The 18211-nt window shown below is 41.1% G+C and overlaps 1 protein-coding gene across 6 annotated transcripts in view; it reads left to right on the top strand.

Moving 5' to 3' along the window:
- Positions 1 to 230: 230 nt before the first annotated feature.
- LOC121571643 (nectin-4) overlaps positions 231 to 18211 on the top strand; it is a 56226-nt gene continuing 38245 nt past the window's right edge. Inside the window, exons 1-4 of one of the 6 annotated variants that reach the window (XM_045212114.1) lie at positions 239 to 320; positions 2044 to 2101; positions 15296 to 15370; positions 15927 to 16274. In XM_045212114.1, the coding sequence (XP_045068049.1) occupies positions 2065 to 2101; positions 15296 to 15370; positions 15927 to 16274 (460 nt within the window). In that variant the 5' untranslated portion in view covers positions 239 to 320; positions 2044 to 2064. Of the gene's footprint in view, positions 321 to 1293; positions 1354 to 2043; positions 2102 to 14829; positions 14861 to 15288; positions 15371 to 15926; positions 16275 to 18211 lie in introns of those variants that run through there. The other 5 variants (XM_045212113.1, XM_045212115.1, XM_045212116.1 and 2 more) reach the window with 5 other exon arrangements.

Genomic DNA, 18211 nt, shown 5'->3' with positions numbered 1-18211 from the left:
TTTGTCATTTCCTATGACGGTACAGTATCTATACTTTTACTCAAGTATGACAATTGGGTACTTTTTCCACCACTGTTTTTCTAATATAATTACAGTGCATAAAAACGGGTTGTTTTGAATACTGGTTGATAGCTGTTATTCACGATAATTCACGCATAATGCCTGTTAACAGTTACATTGAAAATGTCTGGCAGCCAGGCAAATAATTACCTAATCGAAGAAGCGTCATCTCGGAACAAAAAAGGGCAATTTGAAACAGACGAAACCTCGAAGAAGAATGGCTTCTGCTATGCACCAACATTTTAAAGATTAACTACGTGGTGAGTTGATGCCTATTCTGCCGCTAGTTAGGTGAATAGATCGTGCTACTTTGCATGCGTTGTTTGTTGGAAACCTTGTTATTTACAACGTTTTTGGAACAGATTCCTCTTGGAACGTCCCACAAATTATACCCACCCCGCATCAATAGGGAAAAACAGACGGGGTCCGTCGATCGACATGTAAAAACAGACGGGGTCCGTCGATCGACATGTCTATAGACAATTATCGTAGCGACATCATGAACATTCTGTCGTCCAACATCAAACGTGACGTTGTCATTATGAAAAAGTATAAACACAAAACAACAGCGTCGTACAGGGTTGCCAGGTGTAGAAAAGTCTAATCGAAACCTGTAATGGCTTGAAAACTAGACCATTTAGTTTATGTCGCAGCAAGAGAAGAGTTGCCACATTTAGCCAATAAACCATTTTTTTCTATAACGTTGTCGAGCGATTTAAGAAGGAATATCGACATAACTTCGAACGACCTAAGAAACAAAATGTCCCATCAAAATAATCATTATTGTGAGTTAATGTGACTAATAAAGGAATTTGAATATGTTCCAAGAGATAAGGGCTTCTTTATTTAACTTCATAAAACGTTAGGCTATTGTCTGGCAATTGTGCCCTTATTATGTGGCAGATGTTAAGAATACAAACCGTTATAAATGTCCTATTTGCGAGATTGACTTGTCCTTTCAATAGGCATAGGCTAGACCTACTGACTAAAATATATATATATATATTTTTGTAATTCCACTTTGCCATGGTTTGGTTAGCTTGATGAATGTAGCCTATAGCCCCTGATAGGCCTACATCTCATTTTGGACAGCCCACAGGAAACTAGGCAAGATGAACGAGTCAGCGGATGGGAGTCGTACTTTCAATCACTGACGTTATGATTCCCAGTTGTCTTGAAAGCACCATAAATTCAGAGCATGCCAGACTTCGACGGCAAAGTTTGATGACATAATTTGACAGCAAGAAGTACTGCCGCGCCACCTTCATGTTCAAGTGAGCACAGCACAACAAAGTGAGTCCAAAAATGTATGGTATGCTGCTCATTAATGTCTTAATTGAAGTTACGGATTGCCTCTTATCCGCTCATCATTCCCTAATGTCATAATTTGTACATCTCAATTGTCATTAGAAACCAAATTTGTTTAAGCAAGTCAGCCATATCAGCTATGTTTTTTTAAAGGCAGTAAATTAGGCTTTTAATATTTTTATTTAACCTTTATTTAACTAGGCAAGTCAGTTAAGAACAAATTCTTATTTACAATGAAGGCCTACCAAAAGGCAAAAGGCCTCCTGCGGGGACAGGGGCTGGGATTAAAAATATAAGACAAAACACACATCAGGACAAGAGAGACCTAAGACAACAACCTAGCATGGCAGCAACACATGACAACACAGCATGGTAGCAACACCACATGACAACAACATGGTAGCAACACAACATGGCAGCAGCACAACAATGTTAGCAGCACAAAACATGGTACAAACATTATTGGGCACAGACAACAGCACAAAGGCAAGAAGGTAGAACAACAAGAACAACGCGAAGCAGCCACAACGGTCAGTAAGAGTGTCCACTATTGAGTCATTGAATGAAGCGATGGAGATAACTGATGATGACTGCTTGGTAGCTAAGATTTAGAAAAGTATGGACAATGACCTTGAGCCTTCTTGGATTGGGCAATTTATATTTTCTCTTTCACAGCAAAGAAAGAGCGAGCTAGTGATGGAGCGAGAGATTGGAGGGGCACAGCCAGGCAAAGGTAGGCATGTCACCAACCAGGCAGACAGTTAGAACCATGCATCGGTAATCAAAAGATGTAGGCTATCGCAATGCTGTATTTCACAATTCCTTTGCTTGCAATGTCTCCCGCAAGTTCAGTAAAGTAGGGGCTATCAATGAGTAGGCTGAGCTATTCTACATGCAACAGACCAAAGACCAAACACACACTAGCGTTTTTCATAGCAAAGAGAAAGAGGAGCAGGCGTGCCAACGATGGCAACTGCGAGGGAGAGAGAGGATTGGGGCAGGCAGACAGACAGTCAGAACCGTGCATAGGCTATATCTTGGTATTCTGTATCTAGCAATGGCTTGTCTACCAATGCCTCGTAAATTCACCAAAAGTATATTAAAGTATTAGGCTATCAATGAGTATGGTTAAGTTATTCTTCATAATGCCAGTTAATTGAAGTTGAACAACGCCAAATGCATAAGTTTAATTAGGCCTAAATGTGCAATAAAATGTATTGTGCCTATTGGTTATTTAATAAAACCCTGGCTGGCTGTTGGTGTCCTAGGTCAGGAATCTCCAACCCTGTTCCTGGAGAGCTAACTTCCTGTAGGTTTTCGCTCCAACCCCAGTTGTAACTAACCTGATTCAGTTTATCAACCAGCTAATTATTGAATCAGACGTGCTAGATTAGGGTTGGAGTGATAACCTACAGCAGTGGCGATTTTAGCATGTAAATCTTGGTGGGGCAAACTCCCCCAAAATTGTTTTGATGCATGCCAGCAAAACCACAACACTAAACAATACATTATTTGCACTCGAAATGTGACAAACGGTGCCCACAAACTGTTAGGGCCTACATAAAGCTGTCCCAACAGCAGAGCTTTCTTTTCAGCACAATGGAGTGAATCCTTACCACCGCTACACCTGGCTATCAGCGGAGCCTTGTCTGGCAGCGAAACAGTTAATTCAGTTTGGTATGCAATCTGGTTTCCGCTCAGGTTATGGATGTGTCACTGCAACCTCAAAGGTCCTAAATGATGTCACCATTGCCCTTGATTCTAAGCAATGTTGTGCTACTATTTTTATTGACTTGGCCAAGGCTTTTGATACGGTAGACCATTTCATTCTTGTGGGCCGGCTAAGGAGTGTTGGTGTCTCTGAGGGTTCTTTTGCCTGGTTTGCTAACTACCTCTCTCAAAAAGGGCAGTGTATAAAGTTAGAACATCTGCTGTCTCAGCCACTGCCTGTCACCAATGGAGTACCCCACAGTCTTCTACTCAGCTGGCCCCTCCCTGGATTTTGTGTTAAACGCTCTACAACAAAGCTCTCTTAGTGTCCAACAAGCTTTCTCTGCCCTTAGCCTTGTTCTGAACACCTCCAAAACATAGGTTGTGGTTTGGTAAGAAGAATGCCCCTCTCCCCACCGGTGTGATTACTACCTCTGAGGGTTTAGAACTTGAGGTAATCACCTCATACAAGTACTTGGGAGTATGGCTAGATGGTACACTGTTCTTCTCTCAGCACATATCAAAGCTGCAGGCTAATGTTCAATCTACACATGGTTTCCTCTATCGTAATCACTCCTCTTTCACCCCAGCTGACCATCCTACCCATGCTAGATTACGGAGACTTAATTTATAGATGGGCAGGGAAGGGTGCTCTCAAGCGGCTAGATGTTCTTTACCACTCGGCCATCAGATTTGCCACCAATGCTCCTTATAGGACACTGCACTCTATAATCCTCTGTAAACTGGTCATCTCTGTATACCCGTCGCAAGACCCACTGGTTGATGCTTATTTATAAAAACCCTCTTAGGCCTCACTCCCCCTATCTGAGATGCCTACTGCAGCCCTCATCCTCCACATACAACACCCGTTCTGCCAGTCACATTCTGTTAAAGGTCCCCAAAGCACACACATCCCTGGGTCGCTCCTTTTTTCAGTTTGCTGGAGCTAGCGACTGGAACGAGCTTAAAAAAACACTCAAACTGGACAGTTTTATCTCCATCTCTTCATTCAAAGACTCAATCATGGACACTCTTACTGACCGTTGTGGCTGCTTCGCGTGATGTATTGTTGTCTCTACCTTCTTGCCTTTGTGCTGTTGTCTGTGCCCAATAATGTTTGTACCATGTTTTGTGCTGCTACCATGTTGTGCTGCTGCCATGTGGTGTTGCTACCATGTTGTTGTCATGTGGTGTTGCTACCATGCTGTGTTGTCATGTGTTGCTGCCATGCTATGTTGTTGTCTTAGGTCTCTCTTGTCGTGATGTGTGTTTTGACCTATATTTGTTATTTTTAATCCCAGCCCCCATCCCCGCAGGAGGCCTTTTGAATTTTGGTAGGCCTTCATTGTAAATTATATTTTGTTCTTAACTGACTTGCCTAGTTAAATAAAAAATAAAAAAAAAAAAGCCTAATTTACTGCCTTTAAATCATAGCTGATATGGCTGACTTGCTTAAACAAATGTGGTTTCTACTGACAATTGAGATGTACAAACTATGGCATAAGGGGACGACAAGCGGATAAGAGGCAATCCGTAACTTCGATTAAGACATTAATGACCGAGCTAAGACGGACGTAGTCAATATACAGTTGAAGTCGGAAGTTTACATACACCTTAGCCAAATACATTTAAACTCAGTTTTTCACAATTCCTGACATTTAATCCTATTAAAAATTCCCTGTCTTAGGTTAGTTAGGATCACCACTTTTTATTTTAAGAATGTGAAATGTCAGAATAATAGTAGAGAATGATTTTCACATTCACAGTGGGTCAGAAGTTTACATACACTCAATTAGTATTTGGTAGCCTTGCCTTTAAATTGTTTAACTTGGGTCAAATGTTTCGGGTAGCCTTCCACAAGCTTCCCACAATAAATTGGGTGAATTTTGGCCCATTCCTCCTGACAGAGCTGGTGTAACTGATTCATGTTTGTAGGCCTCCTTGCTCGCACATGCTTTTTCAGTTCTGCCCACACATTTTCTATAGGATTGAGGTCAGGGCTTTGTGATGGCCACTCCAATACCTTGACTTTGTTGTCCTTAAGCCATTTGCCACAACTTTGGAAGTATGCTTGGGGTCATTGTCCATTTGGAAGACCCATTTGCGACCAAGCTTTAACTTCCTGACAGATGTCTTGAGATGTTGCTTCAATATATCCACATAATTTTCCTTCTTCATGATGCCATCTATTTTGTGAAGTGCACCAGTCCCTCCTGCAGCAAAGCACCCCCACAGCATGATGCTGCCACCCCCGTGCTTCACGGTTGGGAGTGTTCTTCGGCTTGCAAGGAACCCCCTTTTTCCTCCAAACATAACGATGGTCATTATGTCCAAACAGTTCTATTTTTGTTTCATCAGACCAGAGGACATTTCTCCAAAAAGTACGATATTTGTTGAACTGACTGAAGTTTGAGATTTTCCAGTTCAGAGTTTCCAGTTGTTTTCAACGCGCCAGGAGTCATGCTGGATTGACAGCATGGCCAATGCATTCAACATTTTCTGGCCCATGGTGTTGCATGTGGATGTTTATCATTTTAAGCTTGGAAAAGAGGTCCTTAACCCAGACTTAGACCACTGAATAGCAGGCTAGTGATCGCTTGCAACGCTTGCAGTTAGCCACTGATTCCTTCCAATTGTTGAATTTGTGATTTCCAACTTGTTGTGTAATGTTTATGTCCAATGGCCGATGAGCACCGATACGTTTGATCTATAATTTATTTTCATATGACAAGGATTCTATAGGATTTGACAGTAGATTGTTGACTTGATTCATGATGATGACTGCTTGTCTAGCTTGCTAGCTAAGATTTTGAAAGTATGATGTTGACATGATCAGTCCAATCAAAGCTACGGTAGATATAACGTGATTTGAAGTCATTTTATCTGTGGCCAATGACCTTGAGCCTTCTTGGATGTGCACTTCTAATGTAAATATATTGCAGCACCCAAGGGGCTTGAATTTTAGAGCTATCCCCGTATATTTTGCGGTAACAATGTCCCCATGAGTTACAGAACACAGAGCCAATCACGGTGCAACTAGAGAACATTACCAAATCCTACGCTCTGTATATTCCGCTGGCTGCCCCACCACCACAGAAAGCGCTGAGCTAGGCTGAAACACTTGCATTTTGGAGCTGCCTTACTCAAGAAAGCAAAAAAGAGACCATGTTTGTATTTATTAACCCAAATATTATTTTTTTAACATTGTTTGCAAACTGGTATGTAACAAGTATTAATGCCAAAATAACATGCAAAACAGGCTCTGCCCCACCTGCCCTGAATGATGGGTCGCCGCTGTCCTACTGGATGGTAGCTATCTATGAACAGGGTTGTAGAGCCCTGTCCTAGGCAATAGATCGAAAGCAGGTCATCCCTGCTAAACTTTTGGAAATGGCATGTTTATTTTCTCATACACAAACAGTCAAGTGCAAATACGGTTCAGCAGCTCAAATCAGCAAAATGGGGGGCATTGTAATTAGGAAGGACATCTACCAGGGATCGTTAAAATAATGATTATGATAACATTTAATCAATTTAAATATTATGGGGAGACCTATACATTTGGCAGCCAAGCACGAGTTATCAATGTAGCCCATTATCGTCTAGATGTGACGTTGAAATATCTTCACGCCTACAACTTCTGTCATAAGAGTACATTTAAATTTGAAATAATTAGGAATAACGCAGATGCTCTGGAATAACGCAGATGCTTGGATAATAATGACAAAACCAACGTCTCTAGGAATACCCGTCCAAACAGGGCTATGAGCATGGTTCTATTTCTATTACAGCATATTGGATGACTGTCATTCATATTCCATTCACCCAGTTAAATGTAACAGTGATAGGTTTAGGCTACTACATGATACTCTAATGTTCCCCATACCCATCATGAGGTTACTAACTAGCCTTTGAATGAAAGTTTGCAACATAGGTGCACACAGGTCAAAAGACAAATTTTATGTGACAGACTGACACATGGACAGACAGTGACATTCAATACCGCCTTGCACACTTTTGCCTGCATCTAGCTGATAATGGGTGTAATCATTAGTCCAACAGTAGCAAACGAGAGTTTCTATTGGACAAATGCAGGTATGTTTATCCCCGTTTTGGTTCCGTTTGCTTCTGTTTTAAGAAACGTTTTTGAACAGAATCATCGGAATGAATACACCCCTGATGACACATAAACACAGTTCACAGTTTCATAGCAGCCACGTTGTATTCCTTCTCGCATCTGTTATTCCTCCCTCCTTTCACCTCTTCCCTTCGCTTGTGGACTTCAATGCAAAAAAAATCAGCTGTATGTGACTTTTCCAAGCCAAACCTTTTCCAAGCCAAACCGCTACACACAGCCTACATTGTTGTCACCATATTTGCTAAAGTAACATCATAGTCAGCATAGCAAATAGAACTAACGCGTTAGTAAACCCGCTACAATCATGCAGTAAAGTAACAGTGTACAGTCAGCAGTTACACCGGCGGGCCCCGGTGGCAATAAATTAGTAAAACCAAAAGCTTACCTTGACTTGGAAGAGTTCCGGTGTTGTGTTGGATAGTCATAGCCAGCTAGCTAACATAGCATCCCTCTGTTTTAGCAGGGTGTTTGAGTAGGCTAAACTAGCTAGCTGCATTTGCTAGCTAAGTAAGTGAAAGTGAAAAAAAAAATGACACTCTATTTCTTTCTTGCTTCTCCTTCATTTAGGAATAAATTAATTTTTTCAAAACTGTTCAACTATTTTTTTTTCTCTCTCTTTGAGTCAACTACTCACCACAACAACAACATTATTTACAAGGTAATAATGGCGAACTTACAGAAAATAGCTTACGGTTGTGAGAGTGATGAAATAAAAGTAGGCAATTTTATCTGGACCGTCTTGTCACAGATGGATTTGGTGTTGTTGCTGTAGCAGGCCAGTAACCACGACAACGGACGTTGTGACAGTCGCAGAGACATTCACTTTTTTCATGTCTTCTATGATATCATGGCGGTCCGCAAACAAACGTTTAAAGTGCATGCCGCCACCTAATGTGCTGGAATGTATGACCAATCATGATCTGCCCAATTCTGTACTATCATGAAAATACAATTCAAAACCAAATAAATCCCTAACTTCTATCACATTTTCTTTAATATCATCTGTGGACATAGATATTGGGACCCCAGTGATGACTCCCCTAAATCTATCATAAGCATCAGGGACATGGCTTTGAATCTTCTTCCCATTAAGTTTTTCCATTTTCAGAATCTTCTCTTGCTGAGCCTGGCTACCACACAATATTAACAATCTACCATTTCCAATGAACCGAGCTAATTTCACTTCACCTACCTCTTTCTCTACGGCATTAGTTAGTCAGATAGGGGGTAAGTGAGGCCCTGTGGTGTCATCAAACACTATCACCACTCCAACACATAATTACTCTTGCTTCTTACCTTGACCCTCTTTATGCTTTCTTTACTAGACGCTCCACTGCTTTCTTTATCATGATCTCTCATTCCGGTCCTTGACCCTCATCCTCCCTCTCCATATCATCAGAACTGACACCCATATCGTTCGCACTCCAGCACAGCTGTTGCTTCACCAACATTTTCTCAATTTCGTCTGCACTACTCGCCGCCATTACGACCTCCAACCCTCTCTCCTCACCCCCCTTTTTTCATGTCTGTGCAACCATAGAAATAAGAATGAATAGAAAGGGTGCCTCCATTCAAGTCAATGATGGCGTAATGGGTGGACTGGCAGCCATTTTGTGTTATTTGAAATAAAATAAAAATAGTTTTCTAATGTTACCCAAGGCCTTCATAAACACAACCAAATTATTATTTTTGAGATGGCATACAGTAGCTTACGAAAGTATTCATCCCCCTTGGCATTTTTCCTATTTTGTTGCCTTACAACCTGGAATTAAAATTGATTTTTGGGGGGTTTGTATCATTTGATTTACACAACATGCCTACCACTTTGAAGATGCAAAATATTTTTGTGTGTGAAACAAACAAAAAATAAGACCAAAAAACAGAACTTGAGCATGCATAACAATTCATTGAGTCAACTCAACTGACATTACAAAAAATGTATTCCGTTGCATGAGCCACATCAGTTAGCATCATTTGAATGAACATTCTGCATTACCATGGCTTTCTAGCATCAGTTGATAGAACATTCCAAAATACCTTGGAAATTATTGCATCACAATAACAGGCAGCCATTGCAAGTGTACCCATGAGTTTACCAGCCAATTGCCAGGGTTAGAGCTTCCAAGCCTGTTCTATTCATTCTTATTTCTATGTTCGCAACAAGGAAACCAACAGTAGCAGAAACTGTCTATAGACATCCAACCAGAGTTTAAATTAAATGTTGTTTTGATCAGCGACACTTGTCGTATTCTAATTGTCTACAGACATGTCGTTAGACCAAGTATAAACCGGCCTTAAGACTGTTGAAAACATGTAGCTAGACCTAAACGATATTTTGTCTTCAAATGTTTATTGAAAACATAAATACATTTGCACAATGAACACTTGTTGTCGCTCAAATACATCGTTACAGTTGTTAGTTGGCTAGCTAGTGAATTAGCATAGACATGACATCAGTCAAAACTCATCAAAACAAGACATGGACTCAATAACAAGATACAACAAGCTGAAACGAGACACCTACGATTCCTCACAAGGCAGCTTCTTGTCATTGTTACTCGCTATCTGATTGTTCAAAATCATAACGCACATCTTCCAGCCACGTCGTTGCGCGCAGCATTTTTGTGACTGTAAGCCGAGCCGTCTATAGTCTCCATCAGTGTTGATTGTCTATTGCTCGTATAATTCGCATTTCATTAAAAAAATATATATTTTCATATAGCCTAGCCTACATAGCTGTCTTACATAAACAATGAGATAAGTCGTCATACATTTTTGGGGTAATATAAGGTAAAACGTATTAAAGTGACAATCTGTAGTTGCTACATCCATTTTGGGACTTGTACCATTGTTTGTAAACAATGTAAATGTAAACAAACACTATAGCCTCAACATGGTTCAGGGATTCTTGAAAGATGGGACAATCAACTTTTTTCCCACAAATATTGTGAAAAGCTTGGTGAGTTTGCCATTTGTGAAGAGAATAAAGACGTTTATTCTATCAAGATGAGGAGCGTGCATGACAAGGACAGCTGGAGTGCACCTGATTGGTAGGGCTAAGCATAAATAGTCATTAAAAATTGTGAAAAACATATCCTACTACATTCCCAATAAAGTGAGATCAGAAAATTAAGTTATATGTAACAATTATGTGATCTATTTTAGTCTGATTTAATATTATAAGGCAAAATATTGTGGTTGCGCAACATTGCGATGTTGACGCATGGTTCATTTTTGAACCTATAGCATGATAATCGACACAAACATTAAATTATGGCTGACAGTACATTTGTTGAAAATAAGGAGCATTACAAACCAGAAACATGGAGATAAGACGGATATTGTGCACTTCTCGCCAGCTGTTACTTCTGTCCCAAGGCTGTGTTACTCATTTACCCTAGAAATTAAATTACAGTTGCTAATGGTAGAGGACATGCATTGAGTGTAAAAAACATAGGAACACCTGCTCTATCCATGACATAATCTATGGATTTCACATGACTGGGAATACAGATATACATCTGTTGGTCACAGATACTGTACCTTAAAAAAAAAAAGTACGGCCGTGGATCAGAAAACCAGTCAGTATCTGGTGTGACCACCATTTGCCTCATGCAGTGTGATGCATCTCCTTCGCATAGAGTTGATCAGGCATTGATTGTGGCCTCTTCAGTCGCTTTGTGAAGTTGCTGGATATTGGCGAGAACTGGAACACGCTGTCGATCCAGAGCATCTCAAACATGCTCAATGGGTGGTGACATGTCTGGTGAGTATGCAGGCCATGGAAGAACTGGGACATTTTCAGCTTCCAGGAATTGTGCACAGATCCTTGCGACATGGGGCCGTGCATTATCATGCTGAAACATGAGGTGATGGCGGCGGATGAATGGCACGACAATGGGCCTCAGGATGTCGTCACAGTATCTCTGTGCATTAAAATTGCCATAGATAAAATGCAATTGTGTTAGTTTTCCGTAGTTATGCCTGCCCATACCATAACCCCACCGCCACCATGGGGCACTCTGTTCACAACGTTGACATTAGCAAACCGCTCGCTCACACGATGCCATACATGCTGTCTGCCATCTGCCCGGTACAGTTGAAACCGGGATTAATCTGTGAAGAGCACACTTCTCCAGTGTGCCAGTGGCCATCGAAGGTGAGCATTTGCCCACTGAAGTCGGTTATGATGCCGAACTGCAGTCAGGTCAAGACCCTGGTGAGGAGGACAACGAGCACGCAGATGAGCTTCCCTGAGACGGTTATAAAAGTTTGTGCAGAAATTCTTCGCTTGTGCAAACCCACAGTTTCATCAGCTGGCCAGGTGGCTGGTCTCAGACGATCCCGCAGGTGAAGAAGCCAGATGTGGAGGTCCTGGGCTGGCGTGATTACACGTGGTCTGCGGTTGTGAGGCTGGTTGGACCTACAGCCAAATTCTCTAAAACAACGTTGGAGGCGGATTATGGTAGAGAAATGAACATTACATTCTCTGCCAACAGTTCTGGTGGACATTCCTGCAGATATTATGCCAATTGCACGGTCCCTCAACTTGAGAAATCTGTGGAATTGTGTTGTGACTCACACGAACACGATGGGGTTCTCCGTTTTGCTCTACGAGCAAGCGTCTTGGGACTCGTCTGAAGTCGGTACAGCAGATCTGCCAACTTCTGTCTGTAGCGTTCCAACAGTTTGGGCTACACACTAATGTGACCCCTCTGTAGAAAGGTGAGACTCACAAACATGTTTTGCTCTTGGATGCCCACAAGCCTCACAAGACTCATCAAAAAAACTTTCATCAAATCATTATTTTATATATTTTTTTGATACTTCAAGTGGTCTTAAAATTCTAAATCAAATAGCTAAATGATCATTGGTATGACCTTAAAACAATTAAATATGTTAGCTTAGTAGAAGCCCCCATCTGCTGGTAAGCAATAAATAATAATAGTGAGTGATTATCAGAAACTTTTTTTTTCTCTATTGTTTTCATCGAAACTCTGTGTTGCAGCTGTAAGTCGTGGCTTTAGGAGCCTATAATCAGTTGGAATACCAGGTTTGCATCCTACATCATGCTTCCCTTTTTTGCCTTCAAGTTGACTTGTTTTCAAAAACTGAATCTATGGCATTATTTAGGATGCTTAATTAAGACAGAATCTTATACTATACTAAATCAAACAAATTATTTGAGCAGTGCAGAAAGTGTGGTTTCACATAAAACTATTTTCAAAATTGGATTTGACCTCATACCCTCAGGTCCCTGAATGTTCCATAGTTCCCTACTCTACCTGCTAAGCTACCAGTCAGGTGAAACCTTTTGTAAAAAATTCTAGATTTGTAAGTATGGTGTTTGAAAGCAGCTTGGAATCAAAGAAAGCACCAGAATCACAGCAAAATCAGTGGGATTTCGCATTTTGCAACACACGGTTTGAAAAAGCACGTGATCAAACGAAGCTTCGGACGTCATTGATGACATACTTCTGATAAAGTGATACACACATCGGCACAATGCTTCGAAGTCAGCTGCTTAGCGATTTCGAAGCATGCCTCGTATCAAAAGTAACATCACTACCGGAGATCCACTCCCAGCGCGTGCCCTCCCCCAGACCCAGACCCAGACATTGAAGATATTAACAAACATCTGTTTGTTGTCAGGTGAACTTGGTCAGGGCCGGAGCAGAGAACTGCCTGAAGATGGGTCCCTCGGAAGCACGTCAAGCAGTCCAGCCCCTCAAAACAAATGCCCAGCACAGTGTCTGTTTGGTTTAAGGGAAATATAAATACTGTCAGTAATATAATACAAAGATCAGCTCACATTAATTTAATGTAACAACGGTGGTATTGCACCACCTGGTTCTGCTACAAAGCAACAATTGTTTCCTCACAAAGGATATACTGGCCATGTCCAAATACCCATACTTGCATCCTAAATAGTAGGCCGTTTGATTATGCGAAAACATAAAGTTTAATAGTATGCGACATTTCGAAAATTGAGTATACTTTAAATGCCCAGATGTCATACTCATTTTGGCTTTGACAACAGCTGATCAATTAGATATGGGGATGCGCTACCGAAATCAACAAAACCGGGAAACAACACAATTGCGCATGACGCATTCTCAGTATGCAAAAATAGAATGATTCATAGTATGTGAATTTCCGATAAAATCGAGTATGGTTCAAATGCCAGGCAGGATGTTATAGTCATTTCGGCTCTTCATCTAGTAGAATTGAATGCACACTTTTCCACAATGCATTGGAAGAGGTGGGCTGCGGTTGATCGGCGGTGGATTCTGCGGTGTTCAAATGTAGGCTAAGTACTTTTTATTCTACTTTAAATGATCAGGAGTATTGCATCGTAGAAAAGTCTTTCTTTTTTTTTACCCAAAGTGGATTTCTGTTTTCTCATTGAAAGTGTTTTGTGTTCTGTTGACCTTTTGTCAGAGCTTTTTAAACTAAATACTAAACCATCGTTTTATTTTTTGAGATTTCTTTTGGTGTCAACACCAGGGTCTCGGGATGTGGCTGCGTTATTGATGTCATGTTAATCAGGCCTTTTGATTTTAACATATGGATTGTTTTAGTTTTGTATGCTAGGCTACCTATTTAATTTATGGATCAAGCCTTAGTAGTCATTCTGATCTCGTTCCCTATGATCAGTGCTTTAGTTTATTATGTTGCTGTCCAGGGGTTCTGAATTAGTGTTTGTGATGCACCCGACTGTCCACATTTTTCTGTGCAATAGCCTTTTGATTTGAACATTTGAAAAATGTTGGTGTGTGTACTAGGCTATTTAATTTAATTCATAAAAACTCTCCAGTCCTTAACGATTACAAGCATACTCATAACATGATGCAGCCACCACTATGCTTTAAAATATGGAGAGTGGTACTCAATAATGTGTTGTATTGGATTTGCCCCAAACATAACAGTTTGTATTCAGGACAACAAGTGAATTGCTTTCGCACATTTTTTGCAGTATTACTTTAGTTCCTTGTTGCAAGTGTAACTGGTGTGAAAATGGCTAGCTAGTTAGCGGTGCGCACTAGTAGCGTTTCAATCGGTGACGTCACTTGCTCTGAGACCTTGAAGTAGTTGTTTCCCTTGCTCTACAAGGGCCGGGGCTTTTGTGGAGCGATGGGTAATGGTGCTTCGAGGGTGACTGTTGTCGATGTGTGCAGAGGGTCCCTGGTTCAAGCCCAGGTAGAGGCGAGGAGAGGGATGGAAGCAACACTGTTACACAAGCAGGATGTATGTTTTTGGAATATTTTCTTTCTGTACAGGCTTTCTTTTCACTATGTCAATTAGGTTAGTATTGTGGAGAAACTACAATGTTGCTGATCCATCCTCAGTTTTCTCATATCCAAGCCATTAAACTCGGTAACTGTTTTAAAGTCACCATTGAGCGGTTTCCTTCCTCTCTGCCAACTGAGTTAGGAAGGATGCCTGTATCTTTGTAGTGACTGGGTGTATTAATACACCATCCAAAGTGTAATTAATAATTTAACAATGCTCAAAGGGATATTCAATGTCTGCTTTTTTGTTTTGTTTTATCCATCTACCAATAGGTGCCCTTTGCGAGGCATTGGAAAACCTCCCTGGTCTTTGTGGTCGAATCTACTCGACTGAGGGACCTTACAGATTATTGTATGTGTTGGGTACAGAGAGGAGGAAGTCATTCAAAACTCATTTAAAACACTTATGACACAATTATTATGTGACTTGATTAGCACATTTTTACTCCTGAACTTATTTAGGCTTGCCATAACAAAGGGGTTGAATACATATTGAATCATCCAAGTAGGATATTTCAGTTTATTATAAATTTTTTGGGGGAACATTTTCAATTACTTTCTTTCACTTTCAAAATGTGGAGTAGGTTGTGTAGATCTGTAGAAAAATTGAATCCCTTTTTAGATAAAATTAAGGCAGCAAAATGTGAAAAAAGTGCAAGGGTGCGTAGAGCACTACAGTTCTTCCAATACAGTAAAATTAACCATCTGGTCAGCAAGGTTATAATTGCACAACATTACATCAGAATGTTATATAATTATATAATTATATTTCTCCTACTGACCCTAGCAATGAGAAGAGCAAAGCATGTCACGGAAGCTGTTCTACGCTGTGTGATTCTACTCATCATCCAGAGTACAGAAAGTAGGTTTCCAACTGATGTCATAAAGTCTCATACCATTGAGCGTAGGTTTTTTCTTTATTTTTATTATTGACACAGAACAGGCAATAACACACACCAAACACACACTCCCATCATTCTAGACCTTGTCCTTTCAGGAAACAACAAGGCACACACATCAGCTCAGTATGTTCACTATGTTTTGAGACATGCTGAGCATGCACAAGCATCTGGAATGTCTTAAATAAGTGTATGAACAGAGTCAATGCTTTTGGCTTATTATTCTAATACAATATTCACCAGGTAGCTTCAGTCTAGACTGGACCCAGATCTGTATGTGCTTTAGCCATCTCCTCTGACTATGGCTGCCCAAATGGGCGTAAGGTCAAATATATTTTTACAATAGCCACACACACATTTCTGCATCAATAGGAGATCATAGTTCATAAGCACAGCTATATACAAAGAAGTATCTTATTTGTGTATGTTTAGGTACCATCTCTGTCGATTTAGAGTTTAAGCATCTATTCTACAGGCACAAAAAAAACATTCAAAAAGATACCTATGTTTTCTCTCCAGGTATACGGGTGATTGGAGGAAGCAGCACTGTGGTACAGGGAGAGGATGTGGACTTATCCTGCAGACTGCTAGAGACAGACGAGGAGGTTGAACAGATAACATGGCAGAAAAGTACTCTGGAAGAACCAGAGAACCATAATTTCTTGCTTATTTTTCCCAATGGGGTTACTGATTTTATTGCATCAAATGGACTGGCAGGTAGAGTCCAGTTTATTGGGAACTCAAAAGAAAACCTTGGATCTATTCGAATAACAGCTGCCAGACTGTTGGATGAAGGCACCTTCACATGCATCTTCAGTGTTTTCCCCAGTGGAGCATACAATACAGAGATAACTCTTACTGTGCTAGGTAAGAACACTTCCTTCAGTCTTTGCCTCACTGTTTCTACTTTTGACATTGTAGAAAGAGTGTGTGAAATATCAATACCAGAAAGTGGGTAGGGTTTGTTGTGGAAATTCAACAGAGGGACACTCAAAGTCAATATTAAATGAATCATCTTTATTGTCAGCCAGCTGGAGAGGTCACAGTCAAACTTGGATGCATAAAGTTGGATTGGTTCCTACATGTGACTGGCTCGGTCTCCTATCTTAACTTATATAACATATTCTGGGCATTCTGACAGATGGTCCTAAGGAGGGGGTCAGACTATACATTTCCTCCACAGGTTCATTATTAAAGTGAAGTAAGAGCAGAGACCTGATCTACACATTTCTGTGATTTGTTTTCAAAACCAATATCCTCTTACTTACCACCAAAGTTGTAACGAGAGCACATCAACTCTCAATATACTCAGTGGTCAGTTTATTAGGTACATCCATCTAGTACCGGGTCAGACCCCCTTTGCCTCCAGAACAGCCTGAAGTCTTTGGAGAATGGAAACGTTTCTCAATTGGTATCAATTGGCAGAATGGGGCCATGGACTCCTGCTCTTTATGCCAAATTCTGACTCTTCCATCAGCATGAAGCAACAGGAACCAGGGTTTTCCACTCCTCAATTGTCCAGTGTTGGTGTGGTCATCTGCTGCACTACCCCATCCGTGACAAGGACCAATGAGTTGTGCATTCAAAGATGCCGATCTGCACACCACTGTTGTACTGCGCCGTTATTTGCCCGTTTGTGGCCCGCCTGTTAGCTTGCAGGATTCTTGCCATTCTCCTTCGACCGCTCATCAACGAGCTGTTGTCGCCCACTGGACTGCCGCTGACTGGATGTTTTTTGTTGATCGCACCATTCTCGGTAAACCCTAGACACTGTCGTGGGTGAAAAGCCCAGGAGGCCAGCAGTTTCTGAGATACTGGAACCGGCATGCCTGGCACCGCCGATCCTACCACGCTCAAAGTTGCTTAGGTCACTCGTTTTGTCCATTCTAACATTCAATCGAACAGTGACTGAATGCCTCAACGCCTGTCTGCCTGCTTTATATAGCAAGCCACGGCCACGTAACTCACTGTCTGTAGGAGCTAACCATTTTCGTGAACAGGGTGGTGTACCTAATAAACTGGCCAGTGAATGTACATCTAGGTTGTTTTTTTAAGCATCGGCAGGACTGATCAACATCCTCTGGTAAACTCATGGTGGAGGTGATTGTATATTACAGTTTCTTTCAATCACTTTGGCTCATTTAGTTTTCTTTGGCTCGCATGACTGTCAGTCACTTTGGATAAAAGTGTCTGCTAAACAACATATACAGTGGGGAGAACAAGTATTTGATACACTGCCGATTTTGCAGGTTTTCCTACTTACAAAGCATGTAGAGGTCTGTCATTTTTATCATAGGTACACTTCAACTGTGAGAGACGGAATCTAAAACAAAAATCCAGAAAATCACAATGTATGATTTTTAAGGAATGAATTTGCATTTTATTGCATGACATAAGTATTTGATACATCAGAAAAGCAGAACTTAATATTTGGTACAGAAACCTTTGTTTGCAATTACAGAGATCATACGTTTCCTGTAGGTCGTGACCAGGTTTGCACACACTGCAGCAGGGATTTTGGCCCACTCCTCCATACAGACCTTCTCCAGATCCTTCAGGTTTTGGGGCTGTCGCTGGGCAATACGGACTTTCAGCTCCCTCCATTGGGTTCAGGTCTGGAGACTGGCTAGGCCACTCCAGGACCTTGAGATGCTTCTTACGGAGCCACTCCTTAGTTGCCCTGGCTGTGTGTTTCGGGTCGTTGTCATGCTGGAAGACCCAGCCACGACCCATCTTCAATGCTCTTACTGAGGGAAGGAGGTTGTTGGCCAAGATCTCGCGATACATGGCCCCATCCATCATCC

This window comes from Coregonus clupeaformis, chromosome 40, assembly GCF_020615455.1.
Source record: "Coregonus clupeaformis isolate EN_2021a chromosome 40, ASM2061545v1, whole genome shotgun sequence".
NCBI lineage: Eukaryota > Metazoa > Chordata > Actinopteri > Salmoniformes > Salmonidae > Coregonus > Coregonus clupeaformis.
The sequence above is the reverse complement of the archived record's forward strand: the minus strand, read 5'-3'. Positions and strand labels throughout refer to the sequence as shown.